General features: G+C 41.4%; 2 protein-coding genes across 2 annotated transcripts in view; one reads left to right on the forward strand and one right to left on the reverse strand.

Moving 5' to 3' along the window:
* Positions 1-1,655: 1,655 nt before the first annotated feature.
* Positions 1,656-27,617, forward strand: part of LOC128600153 (dedicator of cytokinesis protein 7) — a 54,609-nt gene continuing 28,647 nt past the window's right edge. Inside the window, exons 1-15 of the mRNA XM_053612380.1 lie at positions 1,656-1,903; positions 8,660-8,747; positions 12,530-12,705; positions 12,869-12,937; positions 13,109-13,235; positions 14,914-15,126; positions 16,261-16,346; positions 16,499-16,565; positions 16,733-16,882; positions 17,080-17,160; positions 17,896-18,052; positions 19,346-19,470; positions 19,975-20,068; positions 20,185-20,347; positions 24,474-24,591. Coding sequence (XP_053468355.1) covers positions 1,854-1,903; positions 8,660-8,747; positions 12,530-12,705; positions 12,869-12,937; positions 13,109-13,235; positions 14,914-15,126; positions 16,261-16,346; positions 16,499-16,565; positions 16,733-16,882; positions 17,080-17,160; positions 17,896-18,052; positions 19,346-19,470; positions 19,975-20,068; positions 20,185-20,347; positions 24,474-24,591 — 1,764 coding nt within the window. The 5' untranslated portion in view covers positions 1,656-1,853. The remainder of the gene's footprint in view (positions 1,904-8,659; positions 8,748-12,529; positions 12,706-12,868; positions 12,938-13,108; positions 13,236-14,913; positions 15,127-16,260; positions 16,347-16,498; positions 16,566-16,732; positions 16,883-17,079; positions 17,161-17,895; positions 18,053-19,345; positions 19,471-19,974; positions 20,069-20,184; positions 20,348-24,473; positions 24,592-27,617) is intronic.
* Positions 20,362-24,196, reverse strand: angptl8 (angiopoietin like 8). The gene is made up of 3 exons (XM_053612378.1): positions 22,764-24,196; positions 22,320-22,469; positions 20,362-21,427 (listed from the first exon to the last, which is right to left on the reverse strand). The coding sequence occupies exons 1-3, from the start codon at positions 23,079-23,081 to the stop codon at positions 21,299-21,301; spliced, it is 597 nt and encodes a 198-aa protein (XP_053468353.1). The 5' UTR covers positions 23,082-24,196; the 3' UTR covers positions 20,362-21,298.

A 27,617-nucleotide genomic window follows, 5' to 3' on the forward strand; every position in this document is an offset into this window, starting at 1 on the left:
TCACGGTGATGTGGTCGTATCTTCTAGTTCTAGTTAGGACTCTAGCAGCTGCATTCTGAACTAACTGGAGCTTGTTTATGCTCCTACTGGAACATCCAGACAATAAGGCATTACAGTAATCCAGCCTAGAGATGACGAAAGCATGAATTAGTTTTTCTGCATCATGTAGTGACATTATATTTCTTATCTGAGCAATAGTTCTGAGATGAGAGAAGGCTATCCTAGTAATATTATCTACATGAGTGACAAATGAAAGACTGCAACAGCAAATGTGATAACCATTAATCCACACTACATTAAGAACTCAGAAATATTACAACCTAAAACATTATTATTAGCCTGCAAATTATTGTAGTTCTTTCAGAAGATCAGTATTCCTTATAACTGCAACTACACTTAATGATATGGTTGATGTTTAATGAGATGGCACCAATCCCATATCCAGTATCAGTACAAGCAAAAAAAATGGTTGATTGGATATTGAAGAAACATCAGATATCAGATCCTGTAACAAATGGCAAAGATTGGAATTGGATATGGAAAAGAAATGTATTTTTACAAGTTAAAATATTTACATACTGTTTTCGTTAGGATTTATTTTATTATATTTATATTTTATACTTTATTATATTTGTTGTATTGACAGTGTAAGTGATTCATGTGTGAAAGAGTTTATTTCAAAATTTAGTAGTATAGTTTTTAAAGAATACAGTATGGGGTGGGTATTAGTACCAGTATCAGAAAAGAAAAGGTACTATTTTGTCATCTCTGATATACAGTCCCCTCTGAAAGTATTGTAATGGCAAGGGTTAGCATTTTTGTGTTTGCTATACACTGACATTTGTGTGTATATATATATAAAGTGAGTACACCCCTCACATTTTTGTAAATATTTGATTATATCTTTTCATGTGACAACACTGAAGAAATGACACTTTGCTACAATGTAAAGTAGTGAGTGTACAGCTTGTGTAACAGTGTAAATTTGCTGTCCCCTCAAAATAACTCAACACACAGCCATTAATGTCTAAACTGTTGGCAACCAATACAATAAGTACAATAATAATATGTGTGTATGTATATATATATATATATATATATATATATATATATATATATATATATATATATATGTATATATATTATATATAATAATATGTGTGTGTATATATATACATATATACATATATATATATATATATATATATGTGTGTGTGTGTGTGTGTGTGGGTGTGTGTGTATACACACAAATGTGAGTGTTCAGCAAAAACAAGAGAGCTGGTCTTGCCATTACACTCCATTATACTCCACTCTATCATCCACCACACTCCTCTACACTCCTCTATCCTCCACCACACTCCATTATACTCCACTACACCTCATTATACTCCACTCTAACTTCCACTGCACTCCTATATCCTCCACTACACTCCATTATACTCCACTACACCTCATTATACTCCACTCTAACTTCCACTACACTCCTCTCTACTCCACTACACTTCTCTACACTCCATTATACTACACTCCTATATCCTCCTATATCCTCCACTATTTCATTACAAGCTTTATTTCAGTACTGTTAGCTTATTTCATACAGTATTATAGAGCAGGGAGGGCGCGTATGCAGGAATACAGGAAGTAGGGAGTTACTGGGACTGGGCCAGAGACAGGTGCGTCAGCAGGACCGGTTTGGTGAGAAGGCGGGGAAGGCGGTGCTGTGCTCTGGCCGCTAGGAGGATCACTCCGCGCCGCTACACTGCAACACAAGGAAGCGGTGTCCGAGTAGCCTACTGCAAAACAATAACCCAGTTCTACGAAGAGTTTTCGCACAGCGACTGTGTTTGGATAGGATGGCCACTCTGACAAGCGAGCGGAGAGCTTTTGCTCACAAGATTAACAGGTCAGTACGAGTTTTGTGTCCACACCGCGCTAACCGGCTAACGCAACGCTTCTCCCCGCACGCCGCGGCTCCTCAACTCGCCTCCCGTCAACCGCGACAGCTGGACCAGCCTTTTGTTTATAGATCACAGAATACTGTGTCGGCACGACTTGTCGTCAAGGTTAATCAGTTTGTTTGTGTTTGAAATAAAGGAAGTGCTCCTTAGACTGTGTTGTTAGTTCTACTGACCGTGAAGTGGTAGTGTAGTGGAGTATTAATTAAGTGTAGTGGAGTATAATGGAGTGTAGAGAAGTGTAGTGGAGGATAGGGTAGAGTATAATGGAGTGTAGAGAAGTGTAGTGGAGGATAGAGTAGAGTATAATGGAGTGTAGTGGAGTATAATGGAGTGTAGAGAAGTGTAGTGGAGGATAGAGTAGAGTATAATGGAGTGTAGAGAAGTGTAGTGGAGGATAGAGTAGAGTATAATGGAGTGTCACTACACTCCATTATACTCTACTCTATCCTCCACTACACTTCTCTACACTCCATTACTCCACTGAGTATAATGGAGTGTAGTGGAGTATAATGGAGTGTAGAGAAGTGTAGTGGAGGATAGAGTAGAGTATAATGGAGTGTAGTGGAGTATAATGGAGTGTAGTGGAGTATAATGGAGTGTAGAGAAGTGTAGTGGAGGATAGAATGGAGTATAATGGAGTGTAGAGAAGTGTAGTGGAGGATAGAATGGAGTATAATGGAGTGTAGAGAAGTGTTTTGGAGGATAGAATGGAGTATAATGGAGTGGAGAGAAGTGTAGTGGAGGATAGAGGAGAAGTGTAGTGGAGGATAGAGTAGAGTATAATGGGGTGTAGTGGAGTATAATGGAGGATAGAGTAGAGTATAATGGAGTGTAGTGGAGTATAATGGAGTGTAGCGGAGGATAGAGTAGAGTATAATGGAGTGTAGTGGAGTATAATGGAGTGTAGAGAAGTGTAGTGGAGGATAGAGTAGAGTATAATGGGGTGTAGTGGAGTATAATGGAGGATAGAGTAGAGTATAAGGGAGTGTAGTGGAGTATAAGGGAGTGTAGTGGAGTATAATGGAGTGTAGTGGAGTATAATGGAGTGTAGCGGAGGATAGAGTAGAGTATAATGGAGTGTAGTGGAGTATAATGGAGTGTAGAGAAGTGTAGTGGAGGATAGAGTAGAGTATAATGGGGTGTAGTGGAGTATAATGGAGGATAGAGTAGAGTATAAGGGAGTGTAGTGGAGTATAATGGAGTGTAGTGGAGTATAATGGAGTGTAGTGGAGTATAATGGAGTGTAGAGAAGTGTTTTGGAGGATATAATGGAGTGGAGAGAAGTGTAGTGGAGGATAGAGGAGAAGTGTAGTGGAGGATAGAGTAGAGTATAATGGGGTGTAGTGGAGTATAATGGAGGATAGAGTAGAGTATAATGGAGTGTAGTGGAGTATAATGGAGTGTAGTGGAGTATAATGGAGTGTAGAGAAGTGTAGTGGAGGATAGGGTAGTGTATGGAGGAGTGTAGAGAAGTGTAGTGGAGGATAGGGTAGAGTGTGGAGTGTAGAGAAGTGTAGTGTAGTATAATGGAGTGTAGTGGAGGATAGATGAGTATAGTGAAGTGTAATGGAGGATAGAGGAGTGTAGTGGAGTATAATGGCGTGTAGTGGAAGATAGATGAGTATAGTGAAGTGTAGTGGACTATAATGGCGTGTAGTGGAGGATACATGAGTATAATGGAGTGTAGTGGACTGTAATGGTGTGTAGTGGAGGATAGATGAGTGTAGTGGAGGATAGATGAGTGTAGTGGACTATAATGGTGTGTAGTGGACTATAATGGTGTGTAGTGGAGGATAGATGAGTATAGTGGAGCGTAGTGGACTATAGTGGAGTGTAGTGGAGGATAGATGAGTATAGTGGAGTGTAGTGGACTATAATGGTGTGTAGTGGAAGATAGATGAGTATAGTGGAGTATAATGGAGAGAAGTTGAGTATTTTTGAGAATATTTGAGTATAGAGCGGAGAATATTTGAGTATAGAGCGGAGTTTAATTGAGTATAGAGCGGAGTATAATTGAGTATAGAGCGGAGTTTAATTGAGTATAGAGCGGAGTATAATTGAGTATAGAGCGGAGAATATTTGAGTATAGAGCGGAGTATAATTGAGTATAGAGCGGAGTATAATTGAGTATAGAGCGGAGAATATTTGAGTATAGAGCGGAGAATATTTGAGTATAGAGCGGAGTTTAATTGAGTATAGAGCGGAGTTTAATTGAGTATAGAGCGGTGTATATTTGAGTATAGATCAGTGCATATTTGAGTATAGAGCGGAGGATATTTGAGTATAGAGCGGAGGATATTTGAGTATAGAGCGGAGGATATTTGAGTATAGAGCGGAGTATAATTGAGTATAGAGCGGAGTATAATTGAGTATAGAACGGAGTATAATTGAGTATAGAGCGGAGTATAGTTGTGGAGTATGTTGGAGTATATCTGTGGAGTATGTTGGAGTATAGGTGTGGAGAATGTTGGAGAATGTTGGAGTATAGGTGTGGAGAATGTTGGAGTATAGGTGTGGAGAATGTTGGAGTATAGGTGTGGAGAATGTTGGAGTATAGGTGTGGAGTATAGGTGTGGAGTATAGGTGTGGAGTATAGGTGTGGAGTATAGGTGTGGAGTATAGGTGTGGAGTATAGGTGTGGAGAATGTTGGAGTATAGGTGTGGAGTATAGGTGTGGAGTATGTTGGAGTATAGGTGTGGAGTATGTTGGAGTATAGGTGTGGAGTATGTTGGAGTATAGGTGTGGAGTATAGGTGTGGAGTATAGTTGTGGAGTATAGGTGTGGAGTATGTTGGAGCATAGGTGTGGAGTATAGGTGTGGAGTATGTTGCAGTATATTGTGGAGCCGTGTGGTCAGACCAGCCTCACTAGCTACACAGAGTGTAGAGCATATTCAAGTAATGTATCTGAACATTGGTGTGTAAAAGCTGTTCATGTTGCATTGTGTTAAACAGGCCAGTGTTATCTCCTCCACACTTCCCGCACATCAGGTTTCACTTAGTCTCAGCGCTACGACTCTGTTATCGTCACTCCTGACACAGAACCAGGAAAGCCGAGTTCTCCTTTTACATGCTCGAGATGAATTTCCCTTTCATTCTCGGCTCTATTTTGTGTGGGAATCTCCAGCCGTGTTCTTCACTGTGGACTTTACCTTCTCTAAGTGCATCATTAAGCAGGACTCAGTGAGCAATTTCTTTAAGTTTCTCTTCTGAGCCTTTTATTTCCTCCGTCTGAGAGCGGCGCAGAAACCTGATTGACATTGTCACATTTCACAGCATGCAGATGTTCAGACTCCTGCTTTACTTCTGCCTTTACACTTTATTTATATATATATATAGCTGAAGAATGTCAGAGCAGTGTTTGTTAGATGTTAACCTTAAACTTATCATTGCAATATAATTGACTTGTCACTTTGTGTTGTTTTTTTACCCTGAGAGTCTGAGTTCATTGTTTGAGTGAGTGCAGGATACAGGAAAAGGGTGTGCAGTTGTTGCCTTTAGAGGAGGTTTCCTTTTTCCTCTTTAAGTAGGAAATGGATTTCCCTGGAACATCAGTGCTCCTGCGTTCACGTATGGGCTTAATGTGTGTCTGTATCCGTATTTAAACACTGATGTTTGTAAGGATTTCAACAAGTTAGAGTGATATTAAGTTTCATAGGAATGAAGCCAGAAATGCACGCACACACTGTACCTCGACACCATATCCATTTTTTTAAACTTTTTTGTGCAGCAGTAGCTCATGAGTCAGAGTCACTGCCCCACAGCTCCAGGCTCCTCGTTTAGATCCTGAGCTCGGCTTACTGTCTGTCCGGGGGTTTCCTCCCGCTGTCCAGAAACATTCAGGTAGGTGAATTGGCTATGCTAAATTACCCCGAAGTGTGAATGAGTGTGTGTGTGTGTGTGTGTGTGTGTGTGTGTGTGTGTGTGTGTATGGTGTCCTGTGATGTACTGGCGTTCCATTCAGGATGTATTCCTGACTCACACCCAGTGTTCCCAGGTTAGGCTCTGGATCCACAGAGACCCAGAGACCCTGACCAGGATAATAATGTGGTGACTGAAGATGAACGAACGATTAGCCTGTGCAAGTTATACAAACAAAACATTAAAATTTCAATCAGGAAACCACTTTGATCATCTATAGTCAGTTTAATGATTTCTCACGCCTCACATGACTAGGCTCGAGCACCATATTGTGATTCTTTTTCCTGCTCTGCAAACTGTATTCCAGCCAGAGTTTTATTAGCTCAGGAAATCGGTTGCTGGCTGGCCGGAGTGTCGCGACCCCTGGGAGAGTTCCTTCATCCGGTCCACAGGGGTGTGCTGCGTTGAATGATCCCAAAACCTGTGAAAGTTTTGGTACTTGTGCGGTGAAGAGGTGCAGACTAACTGAAGGGACAGTGCAGTGGACTGCTTTGTTTGCATATACAATGAATAGCATGCATACGGAGAAAAAGAATGTGAGGGGGACCACTGGCAGCTGTGTGTGTGTGTGTGTGTGTGTGTGTGTGTGTGTGTGTGTGTGTGTGTGTGTGTGTGTGTACACACACGAGTGTGAGTTCCCACAAGTGAGCCAGTCTGTGAAGGAGCAGCTGCGCGTTATCTTGGACAGCATGAGGAGAGCACTGGGGGACTGGGGCTGTGTTGGGGTCTTTGGTGTTGGGACAAGAAGGGGTTGAGTTTTGGCATCGTGTCTATTAGAAAGTCCTAAAAGTAGACAAAGAGAACCCAAATAAACAAATGACACAAAAATATTATACTTGGTCATTTATTTATTGAGGGAAACGATCCAATATTACATATCTGTGAGTGGCAAAAGATTGTGAACCTCTAGGATTATCAGTTCATTTGAAGGTGAAATTAGAGTCAGGTGATCAATGGGATGACGATCAGGTGTGAGTGAGTGAGTGTCCTGTTTTATTTAAAGAACAGGGATCTATCAGAGTCTGGTCTTCACAACACATGTTTGTGGAAGTGTATCATGGCATGAACAAAGAAGATTTCTGAGGACTTCAGAAAATGAGTTGTTGAAGCTCATCAGGCTGGAAAATGTTACCAAACCATCCCTAAAGAGTTTGGACTCCACCAATCCACAGTCAGACAGATTGTGTACAAATGGAGGAAATTCTAGACCATTGTTCCCCTCCCCAGGAGTGGAGACCAACAAAGATCACTCCAAGAACAAGGTGTAATAGTCTGCGAGGTCATAAAGGAACCCAGGGTAACTTCTAAATAACTAAAGGCCTCTCTCACATTGGCTAATGTTAATGATCATGAGTTCACCATCAGGAGAACACTGAACAACAATGGTGTGTATGGCAGGGTTGTAAGGAGAAAGCCACTGATCCCCAAAAAAGAACATTGCTGCCCTTCTGCAGTTTGCTCAAGATCACGTAGACAACCCAGAAGGCTATTGGGAAAATAGAACTTTTTGGTTTAAACGATGTGTTATGTTTGGAGAAAGGAAAACACTGCACTCGAGCATAAGAACCTTATCCCAACTGTGTAAAATATGGTGGTGGTAGTATCTTGGTTTGGATTTGTTTAGCTGCATCTGGTCCAGGACGACTTGCCATCATTGATGGAACAATGAATCTGAATTATATCAGTGAACTCTAAAGGAAAATGTCAGGACATCTGTTCATGAACTGAATCTGAAGAGAAAGTGGGTCATACAGCAAGACAGCGATCATAAACACAAACACAAGTTGTTCTACAGAGAACGGTTAAAGAAGAATAAAGTTAATGTTTTGGAACGGCCAAGTCAAAGTCCTGACCTTAATCCAGTAGAAATGTTGTGGAAGAACCTGAAGCAAGCAGTTCATGTGAGGAAACACACCAACATCCCAGAGTTGTAGCTGTTCTGTACTGAGGAACGGACTAAAATTCCTCCAAGTCGATGTGCAGGACTGATCAACAGTTACCCCAAACGTTTATCTGCAGTTATTGCTGCACAAGGAGCTCACACCAGATACTGAAAACAAAGGTGCACATACTTTTACTCATAGATATGTAATATTGGATCATTTTCCTCAATAAATAAATGACCAAGTATAATATTTGTGTCTCATTTGTTTATTTGTGTTCTCCTTATCTACTTTTAGGACTTGTGTGAAGGTCTGATGATGTTTTAGGTCACATTTATGCAGATATATAGAAAATTCTAAAGGGTTCATGAACTTTCAAGCACCACTGTATGTTAATGTGCTTGTTCTAAAACATTATTATTTCTACTATAACAGCTCCAAATAAACAAAATCAAAAATGCTTGTAATTGTTATTATGGTACATTTTCTATGAGCAGATGTTTAGTTAGCATTTTGGGAAGGAGTCTCCAGTGTCAGTGGTTTGTAACAGGGGTGAGGCTTTGTGCTTTGCATTTTTTGGTGATATGACAAGCTGCATTTTTTCGATAGCTGCTTTAACATTAAACATAATGATAAGTATGACAAGTCCCTTTTTTCATAACTAAACAAAATATAGGCATTGGCAAATTCCTGAGGTATAATAGGAATAGAACACTGTTGGCATGCTGTTATAGGAAAATAACTAGCTTTGAGCTGATAACACTTAGTGTTTTATTCCTGACAAGATGAATACTTGACCCAAACTAACACATTCTCTCTTTCTCTGTCCGTCTCTCTTTCTCTTTCTGTCTCTCTCTCTCACTTTCTCTCTCTCTCTCTCTCTCTCTCTCTCTCTCAGGACGGTAGCTGCAGACGTCAGAAAGCAGGTATCTCGGGAGTATGGCTCCCCTCAGCTCTCCAAAAAACGAAGTGGAACCCATCAGTCGGTGAGCAAAATCACTTTTCTACCGAACAGTGCAGCACGGACAAGTACGTGTGTCAAGATCCCATCATATAATCTTTACTGAGAAGTTTGATTGCACTCCCAAATGTCATGCTACATTATTCAAGCAAGGCACTAGACAGAGTGTATAGCTTCAATCTGTTACCCTATATATATATATATATATATATATATAGGATGTAAACAAAGGGAATAGGTAGTGTTTTTCAAGAGGACAGATGTTACTTGGATTTTTGCTAAGAAATAGCTATTGTTATACCACTGAGCTCGATTCTGATTGGTCAGATGATGTTGATTAATTTTCTATAAGACCAGTAGTTCCAGCTGTAAGGCATTAATTTGAATACATTCTCACTTACCTGCGTGAAGTTGGCCCCCCACCCAACGCAAAACGTCGGCAAAATAGTCTCAATTGTTTGTGCTGGTTTGTTCCGATAAAAGCTTTGTTTTTGCGACTGTCATAAATAAATACACGCACCATGATCTGTTTGCTGTAGCTCTGTGTTTATACATACATAGGCCGTGTGTGTGTGTGTATGTATGTGTGTGTATATATATATATATATATATATATATATATATATATATATATATATATATATATATATATATAAAATGTATATATATATGTGTGTGTGTGTGTGTGTGTGTGTGTGTGTATATATATATATATATATATATATATATATATGTATGTATATGTGTATATATATGTGTGTGTGTGTGTGTGTATGTGGAAACTTAATGACTTAAATGACTCAATGAATTAAGAATTAAGCCAAAATGATTTTACTTGTGAAACTGAATTACTGTGTACTATCAAACATCCTTTGACGCAAATAATGGACCTTTAAAAATTTAAACTTAAATACACTTAATACTGACAAGCTACTATCTGTCTTCAAACCAAGACTTGAGTGCAAACACCATCAAGCCCGACATCTTAGCGCTCTTGAATGTTGTACCATTATGATTGAAGTTAACTAATAATATTGTAACTGACAATGTTAAAACACTGTATTTACACTGGCCAGAATTTTGTTTTAGTAACTATATTGACTTTTCCTAGACTAACAACACTAAATTCCACAAGAGCATCTTGAACAGAGTGTCACTTACACCTAGTGGTGGCAGTGAAGTGTAGCCGATGATTCTCCTTGTGAATAAATGAGAAGTTTAATCATGAGAGACCAGTGAATGAAGTAAAGAGAATTGTTTATTGAACAAATGATGATATGATTTGTCTTGACAAAGTCTTCGGCAATTCCACTCTAAAAGGGTGCTCACACGAGGAGATTTGTGCCTCTATTTTATAAACGGAAGCAGCACAAACGAAACTTTTATTGGCACAAACCGGCACAAACCAAGCACGAACAATTGAGCCTATTTGGGGTGAATTTGGAGCATGTGGCGGGGCTGAGTGACCTCAGAATGACCTATAAATATTCTTTTAATATCTCCAGAACCGAAGCAGCACAAACGAAATTTTTTACGGCACAAACCAGCACAAACGAAGAAGAAACGATTGAGCCTATTTGGACTGAACTTGGAGCGTGTGGGGGGGATGGTGACGTCATTGGTCCATAATTCAATGTCTAATATTTTAAAACCAAAGTAGCACAAACGAAACTTTTTACAGCACAAACCAGCACAAACGATTGAAACTATTTTGCCGACATTTTGCAGTGGGTGGGGGGCCGACTTCACGCGGGTTTCTCACTTCTATAGTAACAGCTTGTGCAGGGATTTGTACAGCAGATGCTCCAGATGAACAGAAAAAGCTGTGTAATCATTCAGTACCTTTACGTGGACAATAATAATCCGATATTAACCAGATTAAGACACTAGCATGTAAACAGCGATTACTGATGACTTTAATCCGACTAAGGTCATACTCGAAGTAAACACAAATCGAATTAAGACATGTGGAGTGTTCCTGTTTTAGTCGCATTATCGACGTGCCTTACAGACATGTACACACCTTAATCACACTATTAACGTCGTGTGGGAGTTTTCACGGCATCTTGCGACAGGACACGTACACACACGGCAGTGCTCAACCGTTTTACGGCAAACAAGAGAGCACGGCTGCATCCCAAACCGTGTACTTACCTGTTATATAGTAGGAGAAATACACGTATTTCTGTAAATGTGCGGTTTTGAAGCCCACGGCTTCAAGCAATCGTCTATTAGCACGTATAACACGACAAATAATTAACTGCACTTGAAGCGTCTGTAAAATTAAAAATAAAAACACCCAAAACTGTATACGGTACCATAACGAAGACCAACTGTATGTAGATATGTGAAATTCTGGAGGGACGGCGTGGCGTGGTGACGTAATGACGTGTGCTGTTAATCGGTCTGTGTTCTATAACATGTAAAACCTGAACATGAAAGGAGTATTCTAAACATGACTCATATAAACACCTTAATCACAATATTGTCTTATTCAGAATAAGGTCAATAATTAGATTACTGCTGTCCATGTAAACGTAGTCTATGATACGATGAAGTTTTCTGCAAGAAGTTGTTTATTTAGCATTTTTTACAAGAACTCCCCATGTCTCTTGTTTGTTTCCACACATTGCTGTTTCTCAGGAGCATGACAAACAGCCAATTTTGTCTTATTAAAACATGAAAGTACCTTATTAAGAGGGGGAGAGGGAGAGGGGGGTTGGGAACGGCTGTTTATAGCTGTGAGAACAGGAACGACTACTATATGTAGTTTTAGTTTTTCATAATTAGAATATTGATGCAAAATAAAAAAGCATGGGAAAATCATGTATGCTGTTAATGACATGCACACATTTTTATTGATAGTCCCCTCCAAAAGTATTGGGACTGCAAGGTCCATTCTGCCGTCTTCGTTATACATTGAAGACGTTTGCGTTTGAGATCTGAAGATGAACCCGAGACGATGAATCAGAGTTTCAGCTTTCGTTTCGTCATATTTACATCTAGACGTGCGAGACAATCTAGAACACGACACTTTTTGGTGGCAGACCACCCGGTTTTTTAGGTGAGCAAAAGTATTGGAACAGATACCGTTTTAAAGTGCTTTACTCTTCGGTTACATATCCCTTGTTTGGAATAAAACGCAAACCCAAATGTCTTCAATGTATAGCCGGGGGGGGGGAAACCCCAGAATTGGCCTTACTGTTTGAATATTTTCAGAGGGGACTGTGTTAATAGTAAATATCAGGAAAGGATTCAGAAGCAGATTTGCGCTACTTAGAGCAATTGAAAATTTAAACTGTTGCGGTTGAGACATTGTTTGTTTATTTCTGATGTATGGAAAATGTAATACTAGTGTTGGTTTCACTGTATCGTATTGTGTGTTGAAATTGTGTGCATTGTTACATCCTTAATAGGTAGTAAAAAAAAACCCCAAAAAATAGGACTTAACCTCAAGATTATTCCAAGTACAGACATCCCGGGACGAACGCTCTACAAGCATTACCACCATCTCAGGACATTGCATGAATCATTGTTTAATCTTGTGGGGTTTTTTGCCTTAGTCACTTTCCAGCTTTACAGTACCCTCTCAGATTTCACGTCGGAGTGATTTTACTTCCCATGAAAGCAGGCCACAAGATTTATGAACTGAAGTAGAAAAGGGAAGTGGCAATTATCACAAACAGTAATTGTTTTCACTTCTGCCCACACCACTTCTGCACTACCCCATCATAGCAGATTTGTTGTAGAGTTCAGATTTGTGTGTGTGTGTGTGTGTGTGTGTGTGTGTGTGTGTGTGTGTGTTAGGTGCCCCTTACGGAAGTGGTGGAGCCGGTCGACTATGAGGAGTATGTGAGCAGTCATGCCCCTAACCCTGAGTCTGGGCCTCTCAGACAACTCCTGGAGTTCCCCGCTGATGACCTGGAGCTCGTGCTGCAGGAGAGAGAGTGCGCGACACTGGAACCAGCCCTGCCTGATGAAGAGTGAGCCCTTTTTATATACACACAGGCCCACAGGGTACTCATGTGTAATAGTAATCAGATCAGCTGCTCATTGTGGATGAGATTTCCTGCTTACTACATTCAGTCGATTATTATGAGCACTCGCAGTAGCCGTGTTCGACGCCGAGTTATTCTGTGTCTGCAGTACGCTGGATCCCAGAGTGAGAGATGCGCTTGGGGTCTACACTGAAGACTGGCTCATTATCCAGAGAAAGTGAGTGGGATGATGGTTTATTAACTTACTTATGTGGAAGAAAGGAGACTAATGCTGGAGTAATTCCAGGAACCTCAGGGAAGGCGGCGGTCCTTTGGGACTCGAAAATATGGTCGTTTATTGACCCGTACTTTAGAAGTAATTATTATGTTACAACATTTTCTGTCTTAGATACCAATGCTACAGTACCATACAGAGTTCCCACAACACCGAGCGGCGAAGGGAGAAGCGAAGAGGCCTGGTTAAACAGACATTTGAACTGGACGAGGCTGCAGCCATTGACCGCTCGGATGACCAGGTAAGAGGCTGCGATGTCTTCTATAGAGACTTTAGGAAGTGTTCGTTAAGATACATGAACACATTTCACTTTATTTCTGTGGTGTTTTTTTTTTCTCTCCCTGCTAGCGCAGTACAATAGTATTGCTCATTCATGGCAACATGGTGAATTAACTATTAGTGCTGCTAGGACAAGTTCCCAAAACGATGACGTAGGGTGGGAATGTAAGCGAGGAGGGATCGGTTCTGAGAAGCGAAGGCACATCTATATTTTGGTGTTGGTTTTAAATGAGACTACCATCTCACTCTCCAGCTGAATAACACTGAAAATACAAATCAGTATTGCTAATTATTATTTACAAATCTTTTTTTTTTTTTTAAATGTAAAAGTTGTGATTGCATAAGTATTCACCCCCGCTGCTGCAAAACCCCCCCCCAAAAAAAAACCCAACTAAATTGGTTCTGCTGGAACCAGATGCCATCAGAAGCCACGTAATTAGTGAAACGGCGTCAATCTGTGTGTGATTAAAGTGTCACATGATCTCTGTGTAAACAGCCCTGTTCCTGGAAGAACCCAGTGTTGGTAGAGAACATACCTGAGTGAATAGCATCATGAGGACCAAGGAGCTATCAAAACAAGGTCCACAACGAGGTTCTGGAAAAAATATTGCTCGGGTTTTGTGTAGGGGTGAATACTTATACAAGCCTGTATGTAGTACAGGGCATTTGGGGAGAGCCACGTTAAATCGATGCCGTAGTAAGAACAGCCCTTGTACGCACAAAAAAAACTTTATACAACTGTGTACAAGGGCTGAGATCATGTGACACTTTAATTGCGCCCAGGTTGATGCTGTTTCACTAATTACGTGATGGCATCTGGTTCCACCAGAACTAATTTAGGTTTTGGTTTTTTTGCATCAGCATTGGGGGTATAAATACTTATGCAATCAGGACTTTTTGCATTAAAAAAAATTGTAAATAATATTTAGCAATATTGATTTGTATTTTCAGTGTTATTGGATATTTTGTGTAGATCCGTGACATAAAAATCTCATGCAAGTCTGTTTCACTGCAAAATGCGGAATGGTTCAAACAAGGGTGAATACTTCTGCACACCATGCTGTGAGAGAGTGCAGGAAGATAGACCTAACTAGAGCCCACTTCAAGCCCCCCAATAAAAAAAAAACGAGAGATGAGGTGACATGTGAATCGGGGATGATTGACAGTTATGTATGTGTTTTGAACTCTCTGACATTCATTAACCAACCCACCAAACCCCTGCCCCCCCCCCCCCCCAATCACCACCACCAATTGTCTCCTCTGATTTTCTCATGTGAAAGATACACGATCGTACTCTGTCGAGGTAAATGGAGAATTGCCTTGGCTGACCGTATACATGTTTACAGTAGGCCTAAAGGATTTCAGCCTGTCAGACCATCAAGTTTTACCTCTTACCTAGCTAAAATTCATCGGAATCATTTGTAATCTTTCCAATATGTCATTAAAATGTATAAAATAATTGCTGCTCCGGACTGCAGGTGTCCTGACTTAATAGCTGCCCGGTTCGCTGCCTTCGTTTCGATCAGCTCACGTAGTAGCACTTAAAACATCCTGCTATTTTAACCTTGTCTTAATGAATGGTTTAAATAGATCACAGGATGTGATTGTGTGTGTGCGTGCATGTGTGTGTGTGTGTGTAGGACGACCTTAAGAGGAGGTCACTGTCTCTGGATGACACACCTCGGGGCAGCTGGGCCTCCAGCATCTTTGACCTGAAGAACTCCTCTGCAGATGCCCTGCTGCCTTGTCTGCTGGTGCACACAGCTGCCGAGGACATGGACCACCGCAACACGGAGAACCGTCAGCAAGGGCGCCACCCTGACTTACTGGGGCTTTACCCAGCACCGGATGAGGTCTGAACACTACTAAATAGTATATACAGTTGCGAGAGAAAAAGTTTGTGAGCTCTTTGGAAATGACCTGGAGTTCTGTATTATTACTCAGGAAATGTGGCCTGGTCTTAATCCAAGTCATAATAATAATAGACCCCCTTCGGTGATTGGAAACAAAGCGAGATGCGCACGCTGCTGGGTTATAATCTGACGGAAGAATTTATCAAGAATTTCATTTAGAAATCAGCTTGATATTAGCTAAAACGTTACCTGCTTATCGTTCCAGATTAGCTCTAAAGACTAAACCGATACTTTCAAACGCCGTGACCCTTGGACGATCCTTACGGCTTGGCGTCCTGTCAGTGGCAGTGGTCTAGCCCGCGATGACTGTACACGCATCGTGTAGAAATATCAGTGTTTCTACTAGAGACGAACTGAAGATCTCTTGATGAGTACAACTTTGTCGTTTGTGTACACACTCAAGGCGTCGTGTTTGTTATAATTACAACATGGAGGATGTCATCTTGGCACCGAACGCGGTGCTGATGCCCAAGCGGACACCGTGAAAACGCGTTTGTACACTGAGGAAAGTTTTATCCAGCGAAATGCTTCCATCATGTGCAACAACCTATGTAAAAACATGACCTAGATATCTAGCTAGATGTTTTTTTTTTTTTTTTTTTTAATCTAGATTTTAGGTTTGTTTGTTTTGTTAAAGCAACATCAATTAGGCCTGTTCACTAACTAGCAAGCCAACCTGACTGATATGATAGTTAGCTGATTAGCTGAGACGGAATGGACACTGTTAAGAGCTCTTCGAACCTGCCTGTAAACACGATTGTCGGCTTGGAAAAGTGTCCGATTTTGTGCCTTGCCAATAATCTAATCTAATAAGCTTTTATTTATTTATTTATTTATTTATTTATTATAAAGAATTCCTTTTTTATTCTTTATTTTCTTGTCTAGAATTTTACTGTAGTCCTTCATTACCCACTTCACTGCTAGTGCCTCTTTATATCTGTGTACATAGCCCTCTGGTGTCTGGTGTCAATGTTGCCATGGCACTGTCACCATGGAGCTTGCTTTCTCATGTGTTATGTGTGTGTGTGTGTGTGTGTGTGTGTGTGTGTGTGTGTGTATGCGTATGCGTGGCAGGATGAGGCTGTGGAGAGGTGCTCAGTCCCCGAGGTACCCAAAGAACATACAGGCCAGAGAATCATGGTCAAGTGTTTGTCTCTCAAGTGAGTTCAGCGTGCATGCCATTTAAACATCTAAACACTCCGCACGCATTTGTTTATATCCGACGTTGTGTACATCATATACGGCTTTTCCTCGGATATGATTTGAGTTTCCCTCGTGCAGTGATGGACCCTGCTGTGTCGTCCCTCTTTAGGTTTGAAATCGAGATCGAACCGATATTCGGGACGCTGGCTCTGTATGACGTGAAGGAAAAGAAAAAGGTCGGTATTTCTGTCGCATTGTTTTTGCTGCTTATTGTGCTGCGGGTGTCCTCAGAGTCGCCGAGTCGTTATTTGCTGGATAGTTTTACGAATTGAGTTTGAGTGAAACGTCTTGTGGCCCTAATCATTAAAAACGTCCTCACCCAGTCTGGTTCGTCTGGTCCTAGATTTCAGAGAACTTTCATTTTGACCTGAACTCGGACCAAATGAAGAACATGCTACGTCCCCATAACCCCCACACCGCTATCTCCACCCTTGCCCGCTCTGCCATCTTCTCCATCACAGACCCCTCTCCTGATGTCTTCCTGGTTATCAAGGTACAGCCACCGGGGGGAACGTCTGCTCACACACACATCTATGTTAGAGGCTTAGTTGGGTTGAAAGTGTGAGCAATTACAGACGTGGATCATTTTTCCCCCATTTTTTGCAAGAGTAAACTGTTATATTTATATATATATGTATGTATGTATCTATATATATTTTTTTTATATTTATCCATGTGTGTGTGTTTCAGCTGGAGAAGGTCCTGCAGCAGGGAGATATAGGAGAGTGCTGTGAGCCATATATGGTCATAAAGGATTCAGATTCAGTTAAGGTAAGTATGCGTCACTCCTGTGCTTTTCTGCTCGTATGCTGTAGTCTGCCTGAGCGTCTGTGCTCAATTTGATTTATTCTTATCAGAACTCAGCATCAATCCTTGGTATAACTGACATGGGCAGCTGCCACGGACTCCATCTAGAGCAGGATGCTATTTAACAAGCCTTCAGTAGTGCCAAAGAAGAACCACACTCGATATTCAACGTCACCCACAAATGTACCGGCGCTGCCCTTTTTCACTTATGAAACAGTAGGAGATATTTAGACACCAAGTCCAGGTGCTGTAAGATCGCGATGCTGTTAGATTATTTACGGAAAGAGGACGAGGTGTCCACGACGGTGCGTTGTAGCGTGATGATAACATTACGCCGTGTAGCCTTGTTCCAGCTGAAGCAATGCACTTATTTCGACAGTTTCTAACACCATTGTGCGACCCCTTTAGGAGTTGGTGGCATTGGTAAAGTCATGGGAAGAGGGGTCACTTTTGTAGGGTGAGCACTGCGTGCCCCAAGCATACAAATCATATTTTCCAATGATTTCTCAATTACTAAACTGCTGCAATATTTGCTGTCTTTTTTGAAATAACCAAAGTCCAGTAAACTTGGAGAGACTCCTCACTGACTGTGAGCTCTGGGTGTTGATTTAGACTGTTAGTGGATTTTAACAAACAACCTGTCTGATTGTCCTGCTTCTTTTTTTGTGTCTTATTGTGTGCGTGTGTGTGTGCGTGTAGCACAAGGAGAAACTTGAGAAACTGAAGGCCCAGGCAGAGCAGTCATGCAGTCGTCTTGGACGCTTCCGAATGCCCTTTGCCTGGACGGCCATCCACCTTTTCAACATCGTCAGCAGTGTCGGGGGGCTGGAGCGCTCTGACTCGGACTCAGACACAGGTTATTCTCAACACTCGTACACTCCTACCCCCTGTTGTACATGTTTTGCTCTGACCTACCAGTGTCTTAGATACATCTACAGTGTACCTGTGCTTATGGTCAGATTTATAATGTTGACCTATCAACAGTGCACTTTGTAGGTACCGTATACGTTTATGCCGTATACTTGAAACTGTGTTTCAAGAAGTTTGGTGAATTACACTGAACTTTTACTTCATCTGCAACTTATGTGTGTGTGTGTGTGTGTATATATATATATATATATAGAGAGAGAGAGAGAGAGAGAGAGAGATAGATAGCATTATTAACACATAAACATTTTCGCAATAGCAATGTTTGCACGAGTCCTCAGAAAAGATCCCACCGCCGGTCTTTGACCTCAGCACCGATTTTAAACTCCTGACCAGTATCAAATAATTCATTTTTCACTCTGTTACAACAGATGTATTATCAACTATATACACACTACTGAATGAGTTTGTCTAATTCATTTAATTCTATACATTTTAGAATAATAATAAAGTCATCAAAACTCTGGAGTAACACAAATGGAACTATGGGAATTATGTTGTGATAAAAAATCCCAAATAATTTAATTTAAGACGCCCTTTTTGCCTAGAATTTCCAGAAATGTATTCTTGGTATTTTCTCGACCGATTTCTTGAGGAATTTCCCTGAGATGCTTTAAACAGTAATAAAGGAGTTCACACCGACGCCGGACTCTTATCTCCTGCTTTTCAGAATATTTCTCTCTGAGTCGTTTGTTCGTTTAAACAAATAATATTTTTTTTCTTAGTTTTCTAATGAAAGAAACAAATACGTCGGCACGATTATATTTAATCCACAACACTGATTTCACACATTTAATCACATGCCTTCAGATCAAAAGGGTTTTTAACATCATGAGGAACATTTCAGTCAAGCATCCACAAACTTTTGACCGGTGGTTTGTTATCGACTATGTTGGGGGTTTTTTTGCAAATTTTCATTGGGCTGAATGAAGCATGGGCCGTTTGTACACCTTGTGCCTGAACAGTTGGCTCGTTATCTTTGCCAGCCTTGGTGCAGGTAACGGCTACCTGTTAGATTAACAGGCGTCTGAACCCATCTGAAGTGTAACTGCTGATTAAATCAGAAGCAACAAGGTTGCTTATAAAGAAAGCGATGAAGAAAACCACACACAAGTGCACTTAGATGCACCGAATGAAGTGTACACTACTGTTCTAGTACTGAAATAGACACGGTTTATGCATACAGCAGGATATTTAAGCGTTTCCCTTCCTTTGTTCACAGAGCGCAAGGGCACGTGGACCGAAAGGAAGAAGAAGGGAGTCGAGCGGATGAGTGTCGGGGAGGACATGTGCAACTTGACCAACTTCAGGCCGGCCACGCTGACCGTCACCAACTTCTTTAAACAGGCCAGTCGGGTTTCCTGTAGGCCAGTCGGTTTCCCCGCCCATTAGTGTGTTTTAATGGTTTGTTGTGGGAAAGGCACACTAAATTTAACATGGGCAGTGTTTTTCCTGTCCACATGTTTCCATTTTTTTTAGTTTTCACACCCTTTCACGTATCCATAATTAATTAACCCACCCATTAATTAAATGGGAAAAGATTTTTGTTAATATTACAGATAAATGCCATGAAAAATCCCCAGAATGATGTCATTCTCCTAAAATTCCTTACTCGGGGCATCTGGTTTAAATTGCATGCATGTGCTAGGCAGATAAGATCCGTTGGAGTTGATTAAGCTTTGTGTGTGTGTGTGTGTGTGTGTGTGTGTGTGTAATCTGTATGTATGACAATGTGTCATGTCCCATGTCCCTTATGCACAAGAACAAGCCTTTTTTGTGCAGTGGTGAGAGATGGGTGAGTTGTGTAAACGTGTGTTGTAATTGCTATGAGCTTTGTGTGACGTCCTTTAGGAAGGGGACAGGCTGAGTGATGAGGACCTGTATAAATTTTTAGCTGACATGAGAAGACCGTCGTCTGTGCTGCGCCGACTCCGACCTGTGACAGGTAAACTGCTGAGTGCAGCTCCAGCGCGGCTCTCTCGCCACCATGTCTGTTTTCAATGACTTGGCGTGCCTCTTTCAGATACCGTTGCACACTCGCTCTTGCTTTCTGCATTGCAGCTCAGTTAAAGATCGACATTTCTCCTGCACCCGAGGTTCCTCACTACTGTCTTTCTCCTGAGCTGCTACATGTCAAGCCCTACCCTGACCTGCGTGTACGTCCTACCAAGGAGGTGCTGGAGTTCCCTGCACGCTATGTTTATACTCCTCACACCAGCTATAGGTCAGTTGCTTCATACACACCCTATTCTTTTTTTGGGTATATTGCAGGGGTCCTCAGTCTCTATGGAATTAAATTTGTGCCACAAAATTTTTAATGTTAAGTATTGAATCGACAGCTCCCTGACCAGGAAGTAGAGACTTCAGTGGAGAAGGTTCTGGGTGCGGTTCTCGGTATCTTTGAAAATGGCTTGCTTACTTAGTCAATGTATTAGTTCGTAATTAATATTTGAGGTTTGGGTAGTCTCATACGACGAAGTGTTGCCGTCATCGTCGTCCTCAGCTGGACACTCGAGCTGTTGATCCGAATCTCCCTGGCTGACGAGAGTAAATCGCAGTGAAGCCCCGCCCACATCCAAGGCTTGTGCTGTATTCTCAGTTCATGCACTGTAATTCGCTTAATACGTTCATAGTGTAAAGCCTATTTTACACTAAAATATAGCATTGGTATTTTATCTTGTGTCGTTCTAGCTATCAACCATTCTTGCTCCTGGGCAAACATACACTTATTTTTATTTCAAGTAGCCTCTATAATTAAAAGGCTGATTTGAGAAGCAATATGCTGTGATTGAGAAGCGATGGTATTTTGCTGTCAGTGCAGTGTAGGGTAACTTGGGGATGGACCCCAGTAAAACAATAAACCACAATCTGAATCATTTGTTTGAAAACATTTTAAGGTTGCTTTTATTATAAAGTATAAAAAATGATAATAATAATAATATAGAATATTAAGTACATCACAATGGCATCCTCAGATTTCGTTCATGAAAGAGCACGTCTTGTATGTATGAAGGTATGTGTTTTGGTTTCCACCTTGGGAGTGTTCGTAAAGACCATAGTTCCTGTTGATCGCTTTTCAAGCGCGACACGTGCTGGAACCAGGCTTGAGAGAGAATCGTTCATGTACTGAAAAGAATAGCAGGCTCCGATCGCTCGTGTGCCGTGGAACGGAAGCTTAGGCGCTCCTGCTCGTCCGTCTCTGTAACTCCGCCAGCTGCTGGTTCTGGTGCTCTAGCTGCCGTTTCTGTATCTCAGTCCAGCTCACCAGGTTGTGCAGAAGGGTGCTGTGCTTCTGGCTGATCTCCTGTCATGAAGAGAGAGAGAGAGATGTTTTCAAGTCATTTTTGAAGTAAACCATTGATCTTGTTCAAGGCTGTTTCAGCCTGTACAAATAGTATTATCGTCCCTACGTGATATTACGCTGCTATGAGATCCAGCGAAGTTTATCGCTTATAATTATTATTATTATCATATTACCAGACCTGTTAACCATTATGCAGTTTCTGCTGGAGCTCTGCGTGAACCTCAGAGTTATCACTCAAAAATCCACCCAAAGAGCCATTTTTTTTCTCCCTAATGAAACGAGCGACGAGCGAGTCGAGGTATGAATCCGAGACGACACTTCCAAGCCCGCATCTTCCCCCATCTCATGCGCACTCACGTTCTGCCACGGTAAATGAAGTATGTATGTTTAACATCGGTGTATTATATTTATAAGGGATTCCACTATAAAATTTCTTCCGAAAATGGTAGAAAAAGGGGAGGCAAAAAAACGATGAAGATTTTGACCCGGAAAGGTTCAGTAGATCTGCAACGAAGCGGCAAATCTGAAAATTTGCCAGTAACGTTTATGGTGATGATTAAAGTCCACCAGCTGGCTGAGTTTTCGTGACTGCCACAGTTTCCGACTGCGCAGCTGATTAATATTACTATTCCTCCCACATTCTCCTGAAATGTGGGGAGGAGAATGTGGGAGGCATAGTAATATTATTATTTTATTTTTTTTTTTACGTTTTTTTAAACCTCACTGCTCTGGACGTTTAACTTATTTATCACAATATTTTTAAATCAAGGTTCGGTTGACTTTAAATCACTCTACGGTTTTGGGCAGGTACTGTTCTGAAACCCAAGGCCTCCAGGGTGCAGGGCTTGGTACAGTGAACACAGATGGGATTTGAGATGCTGTGGCTACACACCTTCAGTGCTCTGATCCTGACAGGGGTGAATCTTTTCAAGGTTTCCTCCAGATTGGTCAGTTTTTGCTTGAGCGCTGCATCTCCTTGCTCCACCTTGTAGACTAGTCCTCTGGTTTGTTGAGCCTGGGCTTGTAGTGCAGTCGTCTCGGCCTACACGAGAAAAAAAAAAAGACAACAGCTGTTGAGTCTTCATGCTCTTTTCCAACCAATCCTGCTGCCTGCTTCTAACACACACTACATGCTCAGCCATTGTTAAAGGTGTTCTCTGTGTGTGTGTGTGTGGCAGTTATGTTGGTATATTGCTAAGAGTGAGGTCAGAAAAAAAGCGATTCTCTGTGTTTAATATCCCAGTAAGGACAAGCAACCCTTATCTTCTATGTTTCCACTATGTGTGATCCCATAGTGTTATGAGGCATGTGTGTGTGTGTAATGGTGCGTCCTCACCTGGATGACGCCGAGCCTGTCTTTGATCTGGCGCTCAGAGCGGATGCTCTGTTCGGTGTCCTGACTCAGACGATGCACAAGGCTCTCGGTGTCTGTGATGGCCCGGGTGATGCGCGCCAGCTTGGCCTCGGTGTTCTGGTGCACGTGGTGCAGTGACTCGCTGAATTGCAGCACCCCATACATCAGCACATTCGCGTCGTGCACTAGCTCTACCTTTGCCTCAGTCCGTGGCATCACGGGTGAGGAAGACACCCCGCAGACCCACATGCACAGACACACCCATGTGCTGAAGTTGGGTAACATGGTGCGTGGCTCCATTGGAAGGCGTATTAGATGTGGATGTGAGATCGGCACTCGTTCACTCCTCGTGTGTGCCTTCAGGTGGTTAATGGTGGCTCTTACCAGCTCTTATACTCTTCATGGGGAGTGTGGAGTTGAGCGTAGGACCAATCACGCTGACCGAATATGTCTCCCTCCTGTTTCTGTCTGTGTACATGACCTTGACTTCAGTCCAGGCAAAGGTCATGCTCTGTATTGCCTAGCTGCTGTGTGCCTGCCAAAAATAACTCGCTGGCATGTTTGTACAAGAGCACACTGGTGTGAAGATTTATTTTAAACACATGATAAATACAGCAGGGTTTTTTTTTCTTTTCTACGTTTTGAACTTTGTATGAGCTCGTACCAGTGGACATGTTGTAATCACCTGCTCACTGTTTAATCTAGTGAAAAGTTGAAAGGTATAAGGTCACCCTCTTTCATATTGTTTCATCATCTTTACTTTGGGTCTTACCCAAAAAAGCACACCAGCAACAGTTCAGTGTCCTGCTATATGCAGACATCATCAGTGAATATGTGTTAAGCCATGCTTTCATGGGGGTCCAACTTACCATTTTTCTTTGGCGCACTACCAGTCCCACCATTTGCTAATACACCTGATCCTAATTAACAAGCTATTTAACAAGCTGCTGATGGGTTTATAGTTCATCTGGTGCTTCAGTTTATGTCGGAGATATCGCATTTACGAGTTGAACGCACATGAACGGCACAACAAAGTCGTGGTGGGGAAAACGCCGGATTTTCTTTATGCTCAGAGAGTTTCCGGGTCAGGGGTGTGCCTCTAGGAAAACACGGCGGAATTGATGGATGCAGCGTCTGCAGTCGACTGTAAATTTGTTGAAAAAATTGAACCTTTACACGTCTCCGAAGCAGATTTCAGTTATAATGTGTTTGGTAATATGCAGCAAGTTATTGTCTGGCTTTTTTATTTACACTAAACCATAATATGATCGCATTGTACAGTTACGATATAATATTTATCATGATTCGTAATCGTATATAACTGATAAGGTGATAATGATAAATTAAACACAGTGGCTTTAATCATAAATTGATTAAAAACATTAAAAAATTTTTTTTAAAAAAGCAAAACACAACTGATGCGCATTCTGTTCTTTTCTAGAAGTAGGATTCATTAGTAGTTGATTAAGAGAAGGTACAGTACACCGCCATCTTGCTCTGGCCGAAGATGTAGATGAGCACCGCTCACTCACTAGCTTTGGTGTTGGCTTGACAGTGTTTACATGACCTGTGAGAAGACCCTCTGTTAACCTATAGGTTTATGATATGTTTTCATTCTCGCTCTTTCTTTTTCGTTCTCGTTTTCTCTCTCTCTCTCTCTCTCTCTCTCTCTCTCTCTCTCTCTCTCTGTAGGAATCTGCTGTATGTATATCCCCAGAGTCTTAATTTCAGCAGTAGACAGGGTTCTGTACGGAACATTGCCGTAAAGGTGCAGTTCATGGCAGGAGAGGATCCCAACCAAGCCATGCCTGTGAGTCCACACACACACACACACACACACAGATACATACACATATATTTATATACACACACACACAGATACACACATATATTTATACACACACACACACACACAGATACACACACATTCTTATACACACACACACACACACACACACACACACACACACACACACATATATATATATGTATATATACATTTGTATGTATATATATCTTATACACATATATAAAATATGGGGAGGCTGTAGCTCAGGTGGTAGAGCGGGTTGTCCATTAATCGTAGGGTTGGTGGTTCGATTCCTGGCCCACATGCTGAAGTGTCCTTGGGCAAGACACTGAACCCAAGTTGCTCCCGATGGCAAGTTAGCACCTTGCGTGCCAGCTCTGCTACCACTGGTGTGTGGGTGTGTGTGTGTGTGTGTGAATGGGTGAATGAGACAGTGTAAAGTGCTTTGGATAAAAGCGTTATACAAGTGCGCCATTTACCAAATAAATATATATATATACACATACACATACACACTAATATACACAGACACACAAACACACAGTGATGCATCGAATGAGAAGGCTTATTGAAAGACAATTTCAATGCTTTCTTATGAGAACTAGACTTATACTGTCGGCTTAATCCCATTTGGATTTGTCTTCCCTGTCTAAGTGCACTATAAAAGTCAAATAAAGTTTTGAACACCCAGTGTAGTGCACTACTATGTGCTCATCAGGAACTCTACAGACCAAAGAGGCAGTGTGTAGTTTTTGATTTCGAAACTGTTAGTTAAGTTCTGTATCGTGTGTGTACGTTGTTGTTTCTGGAGCTCAGCGTCTATAGCCGATGTGTCACCATGAAACAGTGATTGTTGACATGTTTGGATATTCTGTTGTTCTTATTTAAATGTGTAATTATAGTGGAAAGGATTTGGCATAATTAGTGCACTTGTAAGAGTGGAGGACTCAGCAATTTTTTGGAGCATGTACAGTACCAACGCCCATAAATCAACTTCACTTGTGAGCAGAGTTTTGGCTCGGCTGAGCGGGAGCAAACAAAGATTGCACGCATCACCTCTGAGTGCTAGCCAAGGAGATGTGCTCTCGCACAGAGAGCGCTGTCTGTCTGCACGCTTCACTTGTCCAAGATACCGCTTTCCTGCTCTCGTCCTACACGTCCTTGCACTTTATCATGGATTAAATATACACCAGGCACTGTTTTGCTGCTTTTTTTTTTATTGCTATGGTGTTGACTTGAACAGCTGACTACGGTCTGGCAGTAACTAAGCTTTCATAGTCTTGTTCCATCTTGTTTAGATCTGAATTTACTGCTGCTCCTGGAGCACAGTGTAGCATGTATTAAATATGTACTATATACAGTATCTCACAAAAGTGAGTACACCCCTCACATTTTTGTAAATATTTGATTATATCTTTGAATGAGCACTCATGCAGCCCCAGACCATGACACTCCCACCACCATGCTTGACTGTAGGCAAGACACACTTGTCTTTGTACTCCTCACCTGGTTGCCACCACACATGCTTGACACCATCTGAACCAAATAAGTTTATCTTGGTCTCATCAGACCACAGGACATGGTTCCAGTAATTCAATTCAATTCAATTCAATTCAATTTTATTCGTATAGTGCTTTTTACAATAGACATTGTCTCAAAGCAGCTTTACAGAAATATCAACATGGTATACAGATATTAAAGGTGCGAATTTATCCCAACTGAGCAAGCCACTGAGTGGCGACGGTGGCAAGGAAAAACTCCCTAAGATGTTTTAAGAGGAAGAAACCTTGAGAGGAACCCGACTCAGAAGGGAACCCATCCTCATCTGGGTAACAACAGATAGTGTGAAAAAGTTCATTATGGATTTATATGAAGTCTGTATGGCCTTAGGAGCAGCCGTAGTCCCAGCAGTCTGGAATTGGAGAAGATTTGAGCTCCATCCAGAGGCAGAAAGGATGTGGATCTCTAGTATCTCCATAAATTCGTGTGGGGCTCGGTGAAAGGAGAGAGGGAGAAAAAAGATAATTATGACTGCGAAGTAGTAGAACAGAATCTAGTCAGGGTAGGCTTGAGTAAACAAATACATTTTAAGCCTAGACTTAAACACTGAGACTGTGTCTGAGTCCCGAACACTAATAGGAAGACTGTTCCATAACTGTGGGGCTCTATAAGAGAAAGCTCTTCCCCCTGCTGTAGCCTTCACTATTCGAGGTACCGTCAAATAACCTGCATCTTTTGATCTAAGTAGGCGTGGCGGATTATATAAAACCAAAAGGTCGCTTAGATATTGTGGCGCGAGACCATTTAGTGCTTTATAGGTTAATAAAAGTATTTTATAGTTAATGCGAAATTTTACTGGGAGCCAATGCAGTATTGATAATATCGGTGTGATATGGTCGTACCTTCTAGTTCTAGTTAGGACTCTAGCAGCTGCATTCTGGACTAACTGGAGCTTATTTATATTCCTACTGGAACATCCAGACAGTAAGGCATTACAGTAATCTAATCTAGAGGTGACGAATGCATGAACTAGTATTTCCGCATCATGTAGTGACAATATGTTTCTTATTTTAGAAATATTTCTGAGATGAAAGAAGGCTATCCTAGTAATATTATCTACATGACCATCAAATGATAGGCTGGAGTCAATAATCACTCCAAGGTCTTTAACTGCTGTACATGATGAAACAGAAAGACCATCCAGAGTAACCATGTGATCAGAAAGATTACTTCTAGCTACACGTGGGCCTAATAAAAGTATTTCTGTTTTATCAGAATTAAGTAGAAGGAAGTTAGTTAACATCCAATGTCTAATGTCCTTTACACAATCCTCAACTTTACTAAGCTTCTGTCTGTCCTCTGGCTTCGCTGAAACATACAACTGTGTATCATCAGCATAGCAGTGGAAGCTAATTCCATGTTTACGAATAATTTGACCTAGGGGTAGCATATATAAAGTAAAGAGCAGTGGGCCTAAAACAGAACCTTGTGGAACTCCAAAAGTAACCTCAGTACGCATGGAGAAT

Source organism: Ictalurus furcatus, chromosome 24 (genome assembly GCF_023375685.1).
Source record: "Ictalurus furcatus strain D&B chromosome 24, Billie_1.0, whole genome shotgun sequence".
In the NCBI taxonomy this organism is placed as follows: Eukaryota; Metazoa; Chordata; class Actinopteri; order Siluriformes; family Ictaluridae; genus Ictalurus; species Ictalurus furcatus.

What these genes read in the sequence shown, in the direction of transcription:
- angptl8 (XM_053612378.1), bottom strand. Translation starts at nt 23,081, where the DNA reads ATGGAGCCACGCACCATGTTACCCAACTTCAGCACATGGGTGTGTCTG. An exon ending in ACAGGCTCGGCGTCATCCAG is followed by an intron (nt 22,470 to 22,763) that starts GTGAGGACGCAC and finishes TTTCTCGTGTAG; the next exon opens with GCCGAGACGACTGCACTACA. An exon ending in TCAGGATCAGAGCACTGAAG is followed by an intron (nt 21,428 to 22,319) that starts GTGTGTAGCCAC and finishes TCTTCATGACAG; the next exon opens with GAGATCAGCCAGAAGCACAG.